This window comes from Rhincodon typus, chromosome 33, assembly GCF_021869965.1.
Source record: "Rhincodon typus isolate 14 chromosome 33, sRhiTyp1.1, whole genome shotgun sequence".
In the NCBI taxonomy this organism is placed as follows: domain Eukaryota; kingdom Metazoa; phylum Chordata; class Chondrichthyes; order Orectolobiformes; family Rhincodontidae; genus Rhincodon; species Rhincodon typus.
The window spans coordinates 9,318,329-9,335,423 of NC_063364.1; the positions used below are offsets into that span (position 1 = coordinate 9,318,329).

Below are 17,095 nucleotides of genomic sequence, written 5' to 3' on the forward strand. Positions count from 1 at the left end.
CTCTGGGCTTCCCAGCCCACTCCGTGCCACTGAGAGTGTCCCACTCTTGGCTTCCCAGCCCACACTATGATGCCACCAGGGACCTACTCCATGTGGAAGTGAGAGTTCCACTCCAGGCTGCAGGTATATTGCGGAAACTGGAAGGTACTCCAACAGAAAGCTGGCCAAGGTAACTATAGTGTAAACTTGACTTTGAGCCTAAACATGGCAATCTTCTGTGAAGGGCATCGCATGTTTTACTGTGGATTTTAACTTGCATGAGGTAACAATGAGTAAAGCAAGGGGATGGATAAACTGAATGTGTTGAGCTGGGTGAGGTTGTGAATTTTTAAATGGTGGTGTTACTTGCTTAGGATAGGAATTTTGAAGCAATACTGTATGAAATCTCAAATGTAGACTTACGAAGTGTGAGATGAGGAACTCCAGGTGGACTTAGGGCCCTAACATAGGATCCATGTCTTGCCTGTTCTCTTCAGGAGCGTTTAATTACTGATCCTTTATCTGAGCAGATTATTTTAGTACTAGCAGATTGTTATAAAAATGACAAGTTCCCACTTTTTACAACATTAAATGACTGGCTTGAAACCATTGATCAATTAGTGTTTATCCCTGTGAATTAAGAATATATGGGCCAAGTATATGTATTTGTAATCATTATAATCACTAACCTGTTTAATTTCCACCATAAACGTTTTAAGCTTTTCAGTGTATTCATCCCTTTTTTTTAATCTTTTGTTGACTTTTTTTCTGGGATTTTGAAGAGTTCCATCATTGTCATTGCTAAGAAGTTGAAATGATATTAAAAACACTAATGGGTAGGATTTACCCTGATCACCTGTTTAAAGTAAGGGCAGTTTACAGTCTACTTCTTAGATAAGTCACTTTGGTATTATTTGTAAGTCATGCTTACAATGAGGCACATTGGAATATATGCAATAGTATGTGCATTAATATACAGGGTCCTATACTTTTCAGGCTAAAGAGCATTGTGTGCACATTAGGCCTGTTTTAACTAAATGAAAGAGATGACAGCCATTTTCTAGTTCTTGCCAGGGCATGAAAAGGAAAACAAGGCTTGCGAGTTAACTGTCAATCATCATTAGCAGGTGCATTCTCCATGTCACTGCCTCTACTAATCAGAATCCACTTACCAATCAATCTCTCATGCAATATAAATGTTGTTTTCCCTTACCTTTGCTATTTCTTGTGAATTGCCCTGACGATTACTGGATAAGTGTGTCAACAAGATCTGCCCCTTTTTTTCAACAAACTTAAGTTCTTGGATAGTACTGGATCCATTGTCAAGATGAACAGAGAACCATGAAATGCTGAGTCCCTGCTCGGGTGGATAAATGATTTCATGGCACTACTTGATGAACAATGTGGGAACTCTTACAGTCCCGACCAACATATATCCCACAACCAAGGGTGAAATATGGATGATCTGCTTACTGAAGCTTTGTCTTTTGTGGGATCTTGCTGTGCACAATTTGGTTACCCCATTTCTTAGATTACAACATTGACAGCACTTCAAAAATCTTTCTTGAGACACAACTTATTTTGGAATGCCATGTGGTTGTGAAAGGCCTTATATCATAGAATTGTGATAAATGCCTGCTTTTGCATGTGGTGGTGAGTAAATATTTGTATGCTAATCACAAGGAATGTATTGTATTGTTGCCTCACTTGTGTCGGAAGAAATAGGGAACATTAGAAGCATAAAGCAGGATTTTACTGTGGACTTCAGGACCCTGATGTTGGGTGTAAAACAAAAAGGTGCCCCTAGTTTGCATTTGATGGCATTGACACCAGGAGATTGATTATTAAAGGAAGCCTCTTTATTATCCACGTTCAAGCCTGACATCCAGGGCTTTCAGTGCTCAGTCAGAGTGCCAGCTACTCTGGACGCTCAACAGCTCCAGTTGCAGGTGCTGCTGAGGCAGGTCAGAGATTGAGAAGGTGCCCTGACAAAGAGATAGTTTAGACAATGACAGGGACCAAGCAAGCACACCTTCCGTTCAGAGGGGATAGCTCTCTAACAGTAGCATTTGGCACATAAATGTGATCTTCACTTCTGGCAGCCCTCTGAACAGATCCTGCACTCCAGGAACCTCCATTGAGTAATGGGTTAATGGTTATTGTAGTGAAATAGAGATGTGTACAGTAGTGTTAGTGGTCATTTGTGAGAGTCTGAGAAGAGGAATGGAGCAGAATCCTAGAATCCCTGTATTGTGGAAGCAGGCCATTCAGCCCATCATTTCCACATTGACCCTCTGAAGAGCACCCCACCCAGATAGACCTCCCTATCCTATCCCTGTAACCTGCATCTCTCATGGCTAATCCACATAGCCTACACATTCCCTGGATACTATGGGCAATTTAGCATGGCCAATCCACCCCAACCTGCACATCTTTAGACTGTGGGAGGAAACCGGAGCACCCAGAGGAAACCCACGGAGACATAGGGAGAAGGCGCAAACTCCGCAGACAGTCGCTCAAGGGTGGAATTGAACTCAGGTCCCTGGTGCTGTGAGGCAGCGGTGATCACCACTGAGCCACCATGCTGCCAGTGGTCTGTGCAGAAAGAGATGTACTTATTGAGAAGTGCAATTTTTTTTAGCGTTTTAAAAAAAAAGAGATCCAGATAATATTCAAAGGAGAACCAAGCCATTATCTAGGCTGGGGCCCATACTGCTGTCAGCAAAATACCAGCGAGCACTGCACAGTAAATGTATACAACTCAGTCCCTTAAACACGCGCATGGATTGCCCACTATATTGCAGTGAACAGTAGACCCGCCTCCCAACTCACACCCTGGAAACCTCCCTGGGGTAAGAATATACACAGGATTCCTCCCAATGTGACTCCCTCCTGTTTCTCCAACCCTTCCCACTGCTGTTAACTCCCTGGGTTCAGGGAAAGCTGACCCATGCAGTTTCAATCTTATTTTGTATTCATCCGATAGCGATAGTCATGTAAGTCAAATCTTCGAAGGCACTGCCCTTGTCCTTCTGTGCTTAATGCTAATACCATCAGATTGTTAGATGCAGCTATGAATAGGATTAAGCAGAACGTACAGTAAGAAACAGGCTATTCAGCAAAACCAGCTGTGTCCCTGCTATACACAAGCCTCCTTTCACCCTGCTTTCTCAAACTCTTATCAGAATACCCTTCTACTCCTTTCTTTCTCATTAACTATCTGGCCTTACCTTAAATACAGTTATGCTATCGATCTCAACGACTATTCCTCAAGGGCATACATCTTCCCTATGTCAATGTCAAACCCTTATGTAATTTTATAGATCTTTCATTCGTGTTTCCTGATGGTTATAACCTTGCAGATCTGGTATCATTCTTTATAATTCTTTGTCATACCTTCCTCCATGTATCTATATTCTTAAGCAACTTATTTTAACACTTAAGATTTGCTCCACAGTCTTTTTGTTTAACCAGTGAATATTTTATCTGGTCACATGTAGGGAAAAGCGATCCATTCTGTGTTCTGGAGCTGGGCAATGATAAGCTGCAAACTCACACCGTGTACAAGAACCTCAATCCTGAATGGAACAAAGTATTCTCATTGTAAGTTACAGCTAAACTAACCTGAAGGTTTTATCTCTTCAATGCCCCAATGGTGGGGAAGTGGGGATAGATTTTCTTTTGAGGGTTAGGTATAAAATAGCCCTGACTATCAAGCCTTAAGCAGCAAAACGTAGTAAGTTCATGGATTGTTAGTTATTCCTTCAATTGTTCTGCATAAAATCCTTTTGTCAATTCAGTATTCAGTACCAAGTAATATTGAAATTTTCTAAAAATATTGTGAAACAAGCCTTGAGTGAATTTAATCACAGCCTTAAATTTTGTGCTATTAAAAGAGCATTAGCCTAATCAGAAATGATCAGGCATGTTACGAAAGTGCATATTTTCTAATTGTGTCTTCCTGTTCTCTTCATAGTAACATTAAGGACATCCATGATGTCCTCGAGGTGACGGTCTTTGATGAAGATGGAGACAAGCCACCAGACTTTCTGGGCAAAGTTGCAATACCCTTGCTTTCTGTAAGCTCGGCATGTTTTTTTTCTGTCATCAGTGTTACTTACAAGTGTTGTGCTTAGAGATTTGTGATCGTCAGTCATTTTTTTACACTAGTACCAAACCCATAATCATCCGTGTGATATCAAAAACCCTTTCACTTAAGCCAAGTGGGTGAGACTCCCACTGCCCTATAATTATCTTCAGATTCTTGCCAAAGAGTTTTTGACAGGCAGCAGGCCTTAAAAAGGCTACAACTTTGCCACTTTCTTATATGTAGCTAATGGCCCTCCTACTGGTGTTCTGTCGGAGCCCAACGTAGCCAAGGTCAAAGTTGGATAAATTTGTTTGTTCTGCTCATCCGCCCTTGACCCTGACAATTTAAGCTTTGCACCTTGTCTTCAGCTGGATGCCTTGTCATTGCCAGACAAACAGGGACATATCTGGACCCTAATGCATTGCCCAATGAGTTAACATTGTGACAAATGAATGGGATATGCTGTCCTGGGAGTTACATATTTACCTTAAAGTTGCTTGAATCTTGAGGAATGCGTTATTATCAGTCAATCCTTTTAGAACCGGAGGTGGAACAAGCAAGTTTGCCTTAATTTCCAGTTACTTAGGTTCAAACTGACTAAAGATTCTGACACGTTTTCCATTGAAGGGAAAGAAGACAGCCCCATCCTGGTAAACTCTAGACAGAAAGCAGCTGAGAAGTTCACCTGTTTGCTCCAAACTCTAGTGGTCCAATGCCAGAGGGCAAGAAATTTCAAGGCCCAGACATCATGTGTAGAATGGACAATGGTCAATCACTAAAAACCGAAAGAACTGCGGATGCTGTAAATCAGGAACAAAATCAAAGTTGCTGGAAAAGCCCAGCAGGTCTGGCAGCATCTGTGAAGAAAAAATCAGAGTTAACGTTTCGGGTCTGGTGACCCTTCCTCAGATCTGCATGGCTTTTCCAGCAACTTCTGTTTTTGTAATGGTCAGTCAGTGTTCATTATAAACTATTATACTATGTGGAAAGGCTGAGCATCATCAAAATGTATGCCACGTTTGGGGAATCAGCAACACATCAGAGAACCATCACCCTCTCTCTCAGCTTTGATTTAAATTTCTCATTCTCTACTGACCAGCCAAATATGATGAAAATTTCCTCACAGAGATAGCTTCACTGTTTTTACACCCCTCACTGAGCAGATTTTCATCCTTAGCGATTTCAAACGCGATCTCAACTCATTGTGCTCTCTATTCTGAGTTCACTGCTCTTTTATCTGGAGGAAAATGTAAATCATGTATTGGCAGACGCAAAAACTGGGGGAAGATGTAGTGCAAAGGGTTATTGTTGATATGTAAATAAAAGGGTCTACATCTATTAGTAATGCAAGCTCTCATGATTACTGGAATTACTGAGAGATTGTTCCAGGTGAAGCCTCATTTAAAGCCTTGTTCTTGTATTGTTCAAAAACAAAAATGAAAGATAAAGTTGCCAACAGCCTAATCTTTCATAGTCTCCATCAATCGTCAGCCCAAACAATGACCCATGATGATGATAACAGATGAACTTTCCTTAATGTGTCTCTGTCTCTATGTAAACCCACCAACTCAATTGTCACAGCCACCCCTTTGACCTTGCCATATCATGAGTCCTTGCTACTCAAGGGCTATCACTGATTACTTCCTTATATTACGCTCCAATCCCATCCCCTTTCCTCCTTCCAACTCCAATTCCTGGTGTCTTTTCCCTCATAAGAAACAATCCCTCTGTTCACACTCAGCTGCACTTTCTAAACCCAAACCTAGTCCAACAACCCTTTATGCCACATTGCTGCAACAACTGATCTTCTTAAACAAGTCCTCACATCCGCATTTCTCATCCTGGTCCTGTTTTAAATCACTACTCTGTCTCACAACGTGAAGTTAAGCAGCTTCCAAACAACCTATTGAAGTAGGTGAGTGAATAGTTCGCTGAGGTGTGTCTGGCTTTATTTCAGATTTGGTACAAGTTTACATGAGGATAATCATTGTCAAATCCATTTAGTTAAAGTATAAAGAAGATCTCAGCCCTAGGGTCACAGCCTGGGTTGACATTGAAGCAAAATATAGCAAAACTCCTGGAGGGAAGGCTTAATTTCAGACTCCACCTGACCCTTTTAAATATTTCCAATTTGAGCATTGATGCACAAGCAGTTTTACCTTTGCAGCAACACTGTGTGTGTGTGTGTGTGTTTGTGTGTAGACATAGTCACTGGGTTGATCCTGTCACTTCTATTTTTACAAGCTAACAATGGTGTGAGGTTGCATTGTTAAGTTTTGTTTCCACTGAATATTCTGCTTTCTGACTCTAGATCAAGAACGGTCAACAGACTGCCTATTTTCTGAAGAACAGAAAGCTGGGCCGACCAGAGAAAGGAGTTCTTTACTTACAGATGGATATAATCTATAACCCGGTGAGTGAGAATGGAAATACTGCAGCGCAAATTTGTTTGCAACTCTGTTGAACAGGCTGTGAGGATAATCATATCTTGTGAACTTACCTTAGTGGAGAAAATGGGCAGAAGTTCAGTCTCACTGTGATAATGACAAACTTATTGTAATGAATTATTATGTAATGAACCATTCTGTAATCACTGACAAGATTGATACTCTGGCCTTATTCACTACCGCCAAGGTAATACATAGGCCCGACACTTCTGCCCTCAAACCAGTGCGGAGTAAGGATGGAACCCTTTTGAGAGACGGAGAAAACGTTAGCCTTTGATGGAGACAACACTTCAAAGAACTCCAAAGCCGTGATATAATTGTAGATAAGGACCAGTTTGAGGAAATCCCCCAGCTCCCCATCAAAGATGATGTTGGACTCCCACCTAGTGTGGCAGAAATTGAAGCTGCCATTAGACACATGAAGAATGGGAGAGCTGCAGGAGGGAGTGGGATCCCAGCAGAAGCTTTCAAATTTGGAGGAGCAGAGCTTACCCATCATTTCCATCGACTGTTCCTGAAAATCTAGGACAAAGAGCAAATCTCTGCTGATCTCGGGGATGCTGCCATCACCATTGTCTTCAAGGAACGGGACAAAGCGAACTGTGGGAAATACCGAGGGAGCTCCCTACTTTGCATCGCCAGGTAGATCATCGTCTGACACCTCACAATGGAGCCTGGCTGATTGATGGCAGCTCACAGACCAATAAGAGGAGAGTGGGTATGGCTGGCAGACCATCAACCTTCCCAGGAGCCTTCTCCCAGACTCTGAAGGAATCCTTCCGGAAAGCCAGTGAGGCTTCTGACCAAACCGTAGAACTACGGACATGATTTCCACTGCTCGACAACTCCAAGAGAAATGCAAGGAACTACACCAACTATTTGACTGAATCTGCCACTTTGCATTTGGAATATTGTGAGCATTTTTGGGTCCTGTGTCTGTGGAAGGATGTGCTGGCTTTAGAGGGTGTCTGGAGGTTTACAAGAATAACCCCAGGAATGAAGGGCTTCTCATATGAGGAGGGGTTGAAGACTCTGGGTCTGTACTCGATGGAGTTTAGAAGGATGAGGGGGGATCTGATTGAAACTTGCAGAATACCGAGAGGCATGGATAGAGTGAAGATATTTCCACTAGTACAGAAACAGTTTTTGCTCACGGTGCAATCATGGAGTGTTAAAGTGATTATGAACGAAGGGCACAGCCTCAGTGAAGGGTTGAGCCTTTAGAACTGAGATGAGGAGGAATTTCTTCAGCCAGAGGGTGGTGAATCTGTAGAACTTGTTGCCACAGAAGGCTGTGGAGGTCAAATCATTGAAGACAGAGATGGATATTACTCTATAACTCTATAGATTAGCCAGGAGATCAAGGTCTACAGTGAGAAGTCAGGTGAGTTGGGATGATCAATTGGTGGAGCAGATCCATTGGGCTGAATGAGTTAATTCTGCTCCTTTAACTTATGGTCTTATGGCCACCACCAGGATATGAACTTGTAAAGTTTGCTAGCGTGGTGTGGTGAGTCAGTACCATCCTTAGAAATCCAACATCATTGTAGCTATTTTAAAACCAAAGAACAGAAGTGATGGACTATTTATTGAATTTAATCATTTTAAATGAATGAAAGAGCAGGCTGGATGAACTGAATAGTCTGTTCCTTTGCTGACTGTTGTGTCTCTAACGAGCTGAAATATTAATAGTCAGTATATCCAGCAACATTAATTGTGCAGAATCTAACAGTGAAACTGCTCTTCTCTGGATATGGATACCAAAGGCAAGGCCACTGTTTATTCCCCATCCTTCGTAACCCTTTTGAACTGCTGCTTGAAGGTGCCTCCGCAATGTAGTTCTGCTTGGAGTTGCAGCATTTTGACGATGAGGGAATGGGTGATATGTTTCCAAGGTCAGGACAATGTGTCGCTTGGGGGTGATGGTGTTCTCATGCCTCTGTTGTATTGGTCCTGTACAAAATGCTTGAAGCCATTTCTGCCACTTTTTGTTTTAAGATATTGTACTTCCTCTGATCATGGAAAGCACCGTTTCACTGTTGAATTGCAGAGACCAATTCCCTGAACACAGTGTTGGGGGGCTATGGTTAAATGCATTTAGATCCACAGGTTTTGGTGGTATTTCTGTACAGTAGACCTTTGGACAGCTACAGTTGATCTCTTTAAATAAAAGAAAGACCTGTGGCTTTTACTTTTTAGTGCAACCTTCAAGATTGTGAAATCAGTGGTATCCCATTGTTGTTTGGGAATGTCAATACTGATAGTTCTTTGTTGCTAAACAGGTAATGGCAAGCTGTTAACTCTATTATAGAACAAATTGTGTGAAAATGCTATTTTTGAATAGATTTTAACTGTAATGTACATTACACAAAGCGTTTTAATAAGAAGCAATTTAGATGTGTGAGGAATTATTGAGGCTTTGGTTTGGATTGCAAGTGAACCAGACGTTTTTTTCATATTAATTTGATGCTTCGCTGAATTTCATTTGAGATGTGCAGTGTTGGGGTTCCAGTGAAACACAACGATAGACAGACGAGGGCAACTCTGACTGACAGTTAAAGACGTCTCACTCCAAATTTAGATTTTATGCATTCATTCACTGCAAATTATGTGATTTTCACATCTGTTTTTGTAGAAGTGAATCTATCCTGTATGTAAGAGCTGGAACACCTAAGTTGACTTTGTGGTGAATCTGCCAAGAACGTAAACAGTTTTTGCTCATGGTGCAATGATGGAGTGTTGAAGTGAATAAGTTTTTGGGATTATGTTTTGCAGGAAAGTCCTCAAGTCTAGAAATGAGGCAACACTGGAATTTCTTTAGCGGTGTGAAGTCAAAATTTAGACCTTTTTTTACACTGATTTTTGTCATTCGCAATTTAAGTCCGAATTTCCTGAGACAAGAATGTAAAAACTGAGGTTAAATGGGCAGAAATCAGTGCAAACGATCAAGTCCTACAGAGAGGGTGGTAAATATTTCAGATTTCCAGCATCTGCAACACTTTGTATTTACTGTAACTAAAAGCAATGTCTTAATTTGTTTAAGTCCCTGTTATATTGTATACAGTGGTTAATGTCTTAATATTAATAATAATATTAAAGAATGATAGTGCGACATGCTGGAAAAACTGAATGGCCTGTTGCTGACCGTTTTGTCAGTACATCCAGCAATATTAAACTGTGCAGAATCTAACAGCTGCCCTATGGCTATGGATATCAGTGGATATGGATAACTTTAACTATTTAATAACTTAACTCCCTCACTATTACTAATATTATGAGAATTCAGTTTGAAGGCATTGAACCATCAGTTAAACAAATTAAACAAGGCCCATTTAAGAAGATACAAGTCGCCTATTATAAAATATTTTCAGGACTCAAAAAAAAATTCCATGGTATAGAAAGTACACTGGTGCTCTCAGTATACTCAAAGACTCCTCCCACACCAATTATAATCTCTTCCAACCTCTTCTGTTCAGCAGAAGATACAAAAGTTTAAACCCATGTACCGACACATTGAAGAACAACCCTGCTGTTCATATACTTATTAATAGACTTATTGTGATTACCCTAATGCACTTTGTATGGTATGATGCATGCAAAACAAAATGTTTCACTGTACCTGGGTACATGTTACAATAATAAAAGAAAGGGAAGATTTTTGACAAATTTCTTTTTGAAGAGCAGAAATAGTGGTTTGCGGCCACGCTGCGTATAAATTTTACTTCTCTTCAGAACAAACATGGAAGCAGGAAACTTGTTTGTTGATTGTCAATACGTGGTTGTCGATGTTGGAGCTGGAGCTATGTTCACGAATATAGTCGAGTTGCAGCAAGGGCTAATGCAGCAGCACTCAATCAAGAAAAATGAAGGATGGCAGTGATCAGCGATTAATCCTGGTTTTCCTCGCTGTGCTAGATGGATTCAGTAATGCTCTGCTTTTACACCATAGTTTTGTGAAGCTTTCCGGAAATCTTAGCTTGCAGTTTATTGTAAGAAAATGTGGCTTTACTTTGCATTCAACCACTGTAAAAGAGATAAATTATGTCAGAATAGAATCCTTAGTGTGGAAACAGGCCATTCAGCCCATCGAGTCCACACTGCCCCTTCAAAGAGCATCCCACCCACATCCCTACACTATCTCTGTAACCCTGCATTTTCCCATGGCTAATCCACCTAGCCACACATCCCTGGACACTACGGGGTAATTTAGCATGGCTATTCCACCTAAACTGCACATGTTTGTACTGTGGGAGGAAACCAGAGCAAACCCACACAGACATGGGGAGAATGTGCAAACTCCACACAGGGAGTCACCTGAAGCTGGAATCGAACCTGGGTTCCTGGCGCTGTGAGGTAGCAGAGCTAACCACTGAGCCAGCAGAGTGAAATGCTGCATGGAGCTGGAGGAACACAGCAGGCCAGGCAGCATCAGAGGAGCAGGAAAGTTGACGTGTCAGGTCAGGACTCTTCTTCAGAAATGAAGACTGGTCCCGACCGAAAACGTCAGCTCTGATGCTGCCTGGCCGGCTGTGTTTCTCCAGCTCCACACTGTATGATGTCTAACTCCAGCATCTGCCGTTCTTACTATCTCAGAGTGAAATGCTGATGTTCTTGTTGACAAATGCTCCCACGTCTTCTCCCAGCTTGTGATCTATTTCTCAAAAAAAAATTCCTAAATAAACCAAATTCTCTGAAAGGTTGGTGCATTAACCTGCTTGAGGTATGAAGTGTAACTGAGCAAAGTGGTAGAAATGTGTGAAAAATTGAGGTGGCACCTACCTATTTAAATGGGTCCCAACCAGGCAATGAATTCCTTGAAAGGATGGGAGGTACTGCAGTGAGGTATTGAGTGCAGGTAGGTCTCCGAGTTTCTTGCATCTTCAGGATCATTGCATTATTGAGTTTGTAGTGGCCACTCATCTTGAAGGCTGGTTTGCTTCAGTCTTTGAGTTCAGAATCATAGAATCCCTACAATGTGGAAACAGGCCCTTCGGCCCAACAAGTCCACACTGACCCTTGGAGCATCCCACCCAGACCATCCCCCATGACCCACCTAATAAACACCCTCTACCTCCCTGAACACTACGGGCAATTTAGCATGGCCAATCCACCTAGCCGGCACATCTTTGGACTGTGGGAAGAAACCAGAGCACCCGGAGGAAACCCACACGGACACTGGGAGAATGTGCAAACTCCACACAGACAGTTGCCTGAGGCTGGAATCGAACCCGGGTCCCTGTCACTGAGGCAGCAGTGCTAGCCACTGTTCTTCCAATGGTAGTTTGGGCATGCCACAAGGAATTGCCCCTGTAGAGTAATTATGAAAGGAGTTATGAAATGTTCTTGTGAAAAGATTGGTGTTGGTACAAATCCAGTTTTCTGGATGTTTGCGTGCCAGGCGATTGTGGTGCAATTATGGATGGCAACAACTTTATCCCACAGCGCCTTGGATAACCAGCAAACCAAGGAGTAAATTCACTGAGACTGAACTTTCAGATGGGAGTCATATTCAAAGAGAGTATAACTTATTCTTGATTAAAATCTCAATGCAAGTCAATCTTCAGACAACAAACAGGTTTCTTCAATAGAATATCTTTTATTATGAGAGAATAAGCCCTGAACCTATGCAGTCTTCAAGCCTCGCCTCTAATGGGGACACAAATGGGTGAATTTCTGAATTTTCTCTTACTTGTGGAAATTTACTGAAAATGCTCATTTTGTTTTTAAACTTCCTCAGATTAAAGCAAGTCTCCGGACATTTAAACCCAAAGAAGCAAGGAACCAAGAAGAAAACACCAAATTTTCCAGAAAGGTACTGGAATATTCTTCATCAGCAGCCATAATTTACGAATTTGTGGTTTCTCAGTTAACTCTTTGAGCCCATGGTGTATTCTTATTGCTTTCAGGGTTCCTGCTATTAGAGCCCCGAATGATGTAACAGTGAAGGTATAGATAATGTCACCATAGTCCCAGAGGACCAGTAGAGTTGCACTCTCATTAGAGAGATGTAACTGGTGGTAAGTTTAACCTGAGGGGTCACCATGCCTCAGGGAGGGGAGAGGGTGAGAAGGCAGGACCATAATAGTAATCTCACCTGGTGTGGGAATTGAAGCCAAGATGTTGGCATCAATCTGCACTGCAAACCAGCCAAGTGAGCTAACTGACCCCCTTTAACAGTTACAAATAGGGGACATCATTAGGTGGTCACTGTTGTAAAATTTCAGGCTTGTTTGTCTTTGTGATTTTGTTTTACCGAGGGCCTGGAGGAAGTCCTTAGCCATCTGTATGTTAATGTGGAATCTCCAGCTTAAGGCTGCAGATACTCAGGAACTTCTCTGGGAAAATGCAGTGGATGCTTTGTAATGAACATTGACAGCTGTTAATTGAGATCTAAGATGCAGTAAAAAGAATAGTAACTGCCTGGTTAAAATCTTGTGAGTATGTTTTGGGAAGGTATAAACTGTGACCTCACCCAGCCTTTGAAAGCTATATTTAGGGAGATGTCTTTTTGAGTGTAGAAATGTATTGCAGTTATTCTGAAGAAAACCTTTGCTGTTGTTTTTCTGCCAGTTTGAATGCTCTGACGTCAATGAAATTAACACTGTCCTCGTGCGTTGTAAAAGGGCCGATGGTTGTTGAGGATATTTTCTAATTTTTCTAATTCTTTCCCCTTCCTTCAACACAAATATAGAAGGTAACATTACTGTGTTACTGCATTGTCTAATAAATGAGTTGATGCAAATGAAATTAAAGCCCCCGGGGAAGATAAAAGTCTGTGCCCTGTTTCTAACATTTGTAGTACTTTGCTCTGCAAACGTTTGTGCGGGCTGTGAGTTTAACAGATTGGATGAAAGGAAGGTTCTATCATACTTTGTTAAGAAAAGAAACATTTTCCTTTTAGTTATCTGCTGTGGACTATTACTGACCTGCTGTCTGATTGAGAACATGTGAGGCAGGTCTTTTTGCTGTTTTAAGAAGTATTAATGTAGGTATGAACAGTTCATTGCTTCGGCAAGGTAGGAAATATTGAAGCTTTGACTCAAGAGCTGGAGGCCTTCCTGTATCATGTAGCCAAGTGAAGCAGCCATGTTTCTGTGCTTACCTTGATGGGAATTGGTCCTTGCACAGTTACGGATGGTGCCAAATCTTTTATTGTAGTAGGTCTGAAAGCAAATGAGCTCACGGAACTCAGGTTAATGACACGGATTAAAGAAACGAGAGAGTTTTGCATTTATATAGCACCTTTTTTCAATTGCCTTTGTTGCAAGAGGATTTGAACAGAGGAGTAAAGAAGTCTTACAGCAGTAATTTAGAGCGCCATATTGGAGCATTGTGTGCAGTTTCGGTCTACTGACCACCGGAAGGATGCACTTATCACACGGGGAATAGAGCAAAAGTTCATCAGACTAGTCCCTGATTGCCAGACGAGGAGAGATTGCGGAACGTGAGCCTATACACTCTCTCAAGTTTAGAAGAATGAGAGATGATCTGATTGAAGGGTAGAGGATTCTTACAGGGTTCAAGAACACGTTAGATGCGGGCAGGACGTTTTCCCTGGTTGGGTTGAGGGAGATGGTTCTGGAACCAAGGGACAGTGTGAGAGGTTGGCCAGTTAGGATTGAGACAGTTTGGGAATTCTTCACTTATGGGATGGTGAATCTTTGGAATTCTCTACTCTAGAAAGCTGTGAAGATTCAGTAATCAGCACATTTGAGACATAGATTGAGACATATAGGGTTTGTTAGGGGTTTGAGAGGATTGGAGAATCTAGAACCAGTGAGAATGATAAAGGGTTGTTAGAGGGGAGGTGATGGCCTAGTGGTATTTTCACTAGACTGGGGACCTGGGGACCTGGGTTCAAATCTGGCCATGGAAGTAGATTTTGAATTTAATAAAAATCTGGAATTAAGAGCCTAGTAATGACCATGAAACCATTGTCCATTGTCAGGAAGAGCCCATCTGGTTCACTAATGCCCTTTAAGGAAGGAAACTGCCATCCTTAGCTGGTCTGGCCTACATGTGACTCCAGATGCAAAGCAATGTATTTGACTCTTAATTAGGAATGAGCAATAAATGTTAGCCTGGCCAGTGACACCAACGTCCCGTGAATGAATTTTTAAAAATTAAGACTGCGATTGGTGGAATTTCTTCTCTCAAAGGATTTAAGAGGGCTTGGAATTCCTTGCCTCAGAGAGTTATGGGGGCAGAGTCCTTTTGTGTATTTAAGACTGAGATAGAGAGATTTTTGATCTGTCAGGGAATCAAGGGGAAAAATGCAGGAAGGTGGAAATACAGAGTGTCAGATCAGCCATGATCCTATTGAATGGAGGAGCAGGCATGAGGGGCTGAATGGCCTACTCCTGTTTCTATTTTTTATGATAGATTTCTAGATATTAAAACCATAAACAGCTGTGAGGGTACTGCGGATAAGAAGCAATGAGATGGATGATCAGCCATGATCTGGTTGAAATAACAGCGTTGGCGATTTTATTTTACATCTATCTCAGAGCCTCGTTAATCCTGGAAAACGACAGTGGTTGGGGAGGGAAGAAGAGGGAGAGGAAAAGATCACAAAGTCTTTGCTCCTGTCTGACTGTTCAGAATGGCCTTTGATGGAATCAAACCCTTTTGTACACAATCATTAGCCCGAGAGCAGTGAAAGCAAATTGGAGTACTGCTGTTAGACTGCACAACAGCCATTGATCCAGTATCCTCCCTCTGTTCACAGACATTAACCAGGAATGTTCGGCGTGTTCGTAATATCACAAGGGCAGTATGGAATACGCTGCAGTACATCCAGAGCTGCTTTGAATGGCATTCTCCCCAAAGAAGTCTAATCGCCTTCCTGGTAGGTGATATCAATTAGTTCTCATTCACGCAGGGAGGGGTAATAATGTTCTGACCGTTAGAAGGTTCAGATATGGTACAGCAGCCTTTAGGCTACGGGTGCAATATTTCAATATAGTAAACCTCTAATTTAACAGTCTTCAATACTATGATCATTTAATTCTGCTGCTTCATAAAAAAACATCACAGACAGTCATAGAGTCCTACAGCATGGAAACAGTCCCTTCACTCCAACCAGTCCAGGCCAAACATAATCCCAGATTAAACTGATCCCACCTCCTTGCTCCTGGCTCATATCCCACCAAACCTTCCCTATTCATGTACTTAATTCGATGTCTTTTAAATGTTGCCACTGTGCCCACATCCACCACTTCCTCAGGAGGTTCATTCCACACACGAACCACCCTCTGTGTAACAAAATCTGCTCCTCATGTCTTTTTTTAAAACTCTCTCTCCTCTCAATTTAAAGATATGCCCCTAGACTTGAAATCCCCCCATCCTAGGGAAAAGACAGCTGCCATTAATCCTGATTTTCTGGCTTTTAAGTGAAATATTATGGACGGGGATTCCTGGACGTGCCTAGGAATTACTGTAAAGTATCTTGGAGCTCTCCCTTTCCTCAGCTCTTTAACTGCAGAGCATTTGACCTGTCTCAGGCAGAAGGTTGGATGGTGGCACCTTCAAAACGATAAGGAAACTGTCTCCTGCTCCTGTTTGTCCATCCTACCCCCAGCCAACACTAGCTCAAAAGGGGTCTGCTGCAGACTGTCCACTTGATTCTGTTAGCACTGGGCCCTTTTGATAGAGAAATCAAGGTTTATGCCTACGTTGGACAGCCCCTGGAGCCATTTTGAGAAGCACCCAGCCTGCAACTGTACTGCTTTTAATTGGAAGGAGGGTAACATCTGGTTCGTGCAAAACCATTGTCACTGCAACATGAGGAGCAAAAGTAATCCCCCCAGCGTCAGACCAATACCATGGGCCCTATTAACCTGGGACTCCCCACCCCCGGGCCTTTTACTCTTGCGTCTGGCCAGTTTGATCTGAAGCCTAATAAAAACAAACCACTTGATGCTGGAAAACAGAAAGTGCTGGAGAAACTCAGCAGGGTCTGGCAGCATATGTGGAGAGAGAAATGGAGTCAGCGTTTCAAGTCTGGTGTGACTCTTCTTCAAAGCCAGATCTGAAGTAGAGTTTTATCGGATTCAAAACCTTAACTCTGTTTTTCTTTCTCCACAGATGCTGCCAGACCTGCGGAGTTTCTCCAGCACTTTCTGTTTTGGTTTTGATCTCCAGGCTGCTGACCTTTGCGATGCCTCAGAATGGTGAACTGGAGGGGCTTGTCACGAGCAGCATGTGACATTCCAGTAATGTGATCTGGTCTGTAGTTTGTACTGGGAGATTCATTGGTCTAGCTGGCACGTTCTGCTGCCGGATGATATAAATGCACCCTCTTGACGTTGGTTTTGTAAGCCTGTTGTGCCATCTATTGTACGGTTAACTGTCTGAATAGCTGTCATGTTTTCATCCTGTATATCACCTTTTACAAGTGTGTTTGGATGTTATTAGAGCAATCAGTTTGCACAGTCATAAGAAGACATTTCTATAACAGTGCACAGCCAGTAATGTACTTTTGAAAACCAAAAGAACTACGGATGCTGTAAATCAGGAACAAAAACAAAGTTGCTGGAAAAGCTTAGCAGGTCTGGCAGCATCTGTGAAGGAAAAAACA

At 42.1% G+C, this 17,095-nt stretch overlaps 1 protein-coding gene across 1 annotated transcript in view; it reads left to right on the forward strand.

Moving 5' to 3' along the window:
• Positions 1–17,095, forward strand: part of LOC109923496 (multiple C2 and transmembrane domain-containing protein 2) — a 432,499-nt gene that overhangs the window by 265,797 nt on the left and 149,607 nt on the right. Inside the window, 5 exon segments of the mRNA XM_048616107.1 lie at positions 3,480–3,582; positions 3,956–4,058; positions 6,381–6,482; positions 12,254–12,328; positions 15,245–15,364. Coding sequence (XP_048472064.1) covers positions 3,480–3,582; positions 3,956–4,058; positions 6,381–6,482; positions 12,254–12,328; positions 15,245–15,364 — 503 coding nt within the window.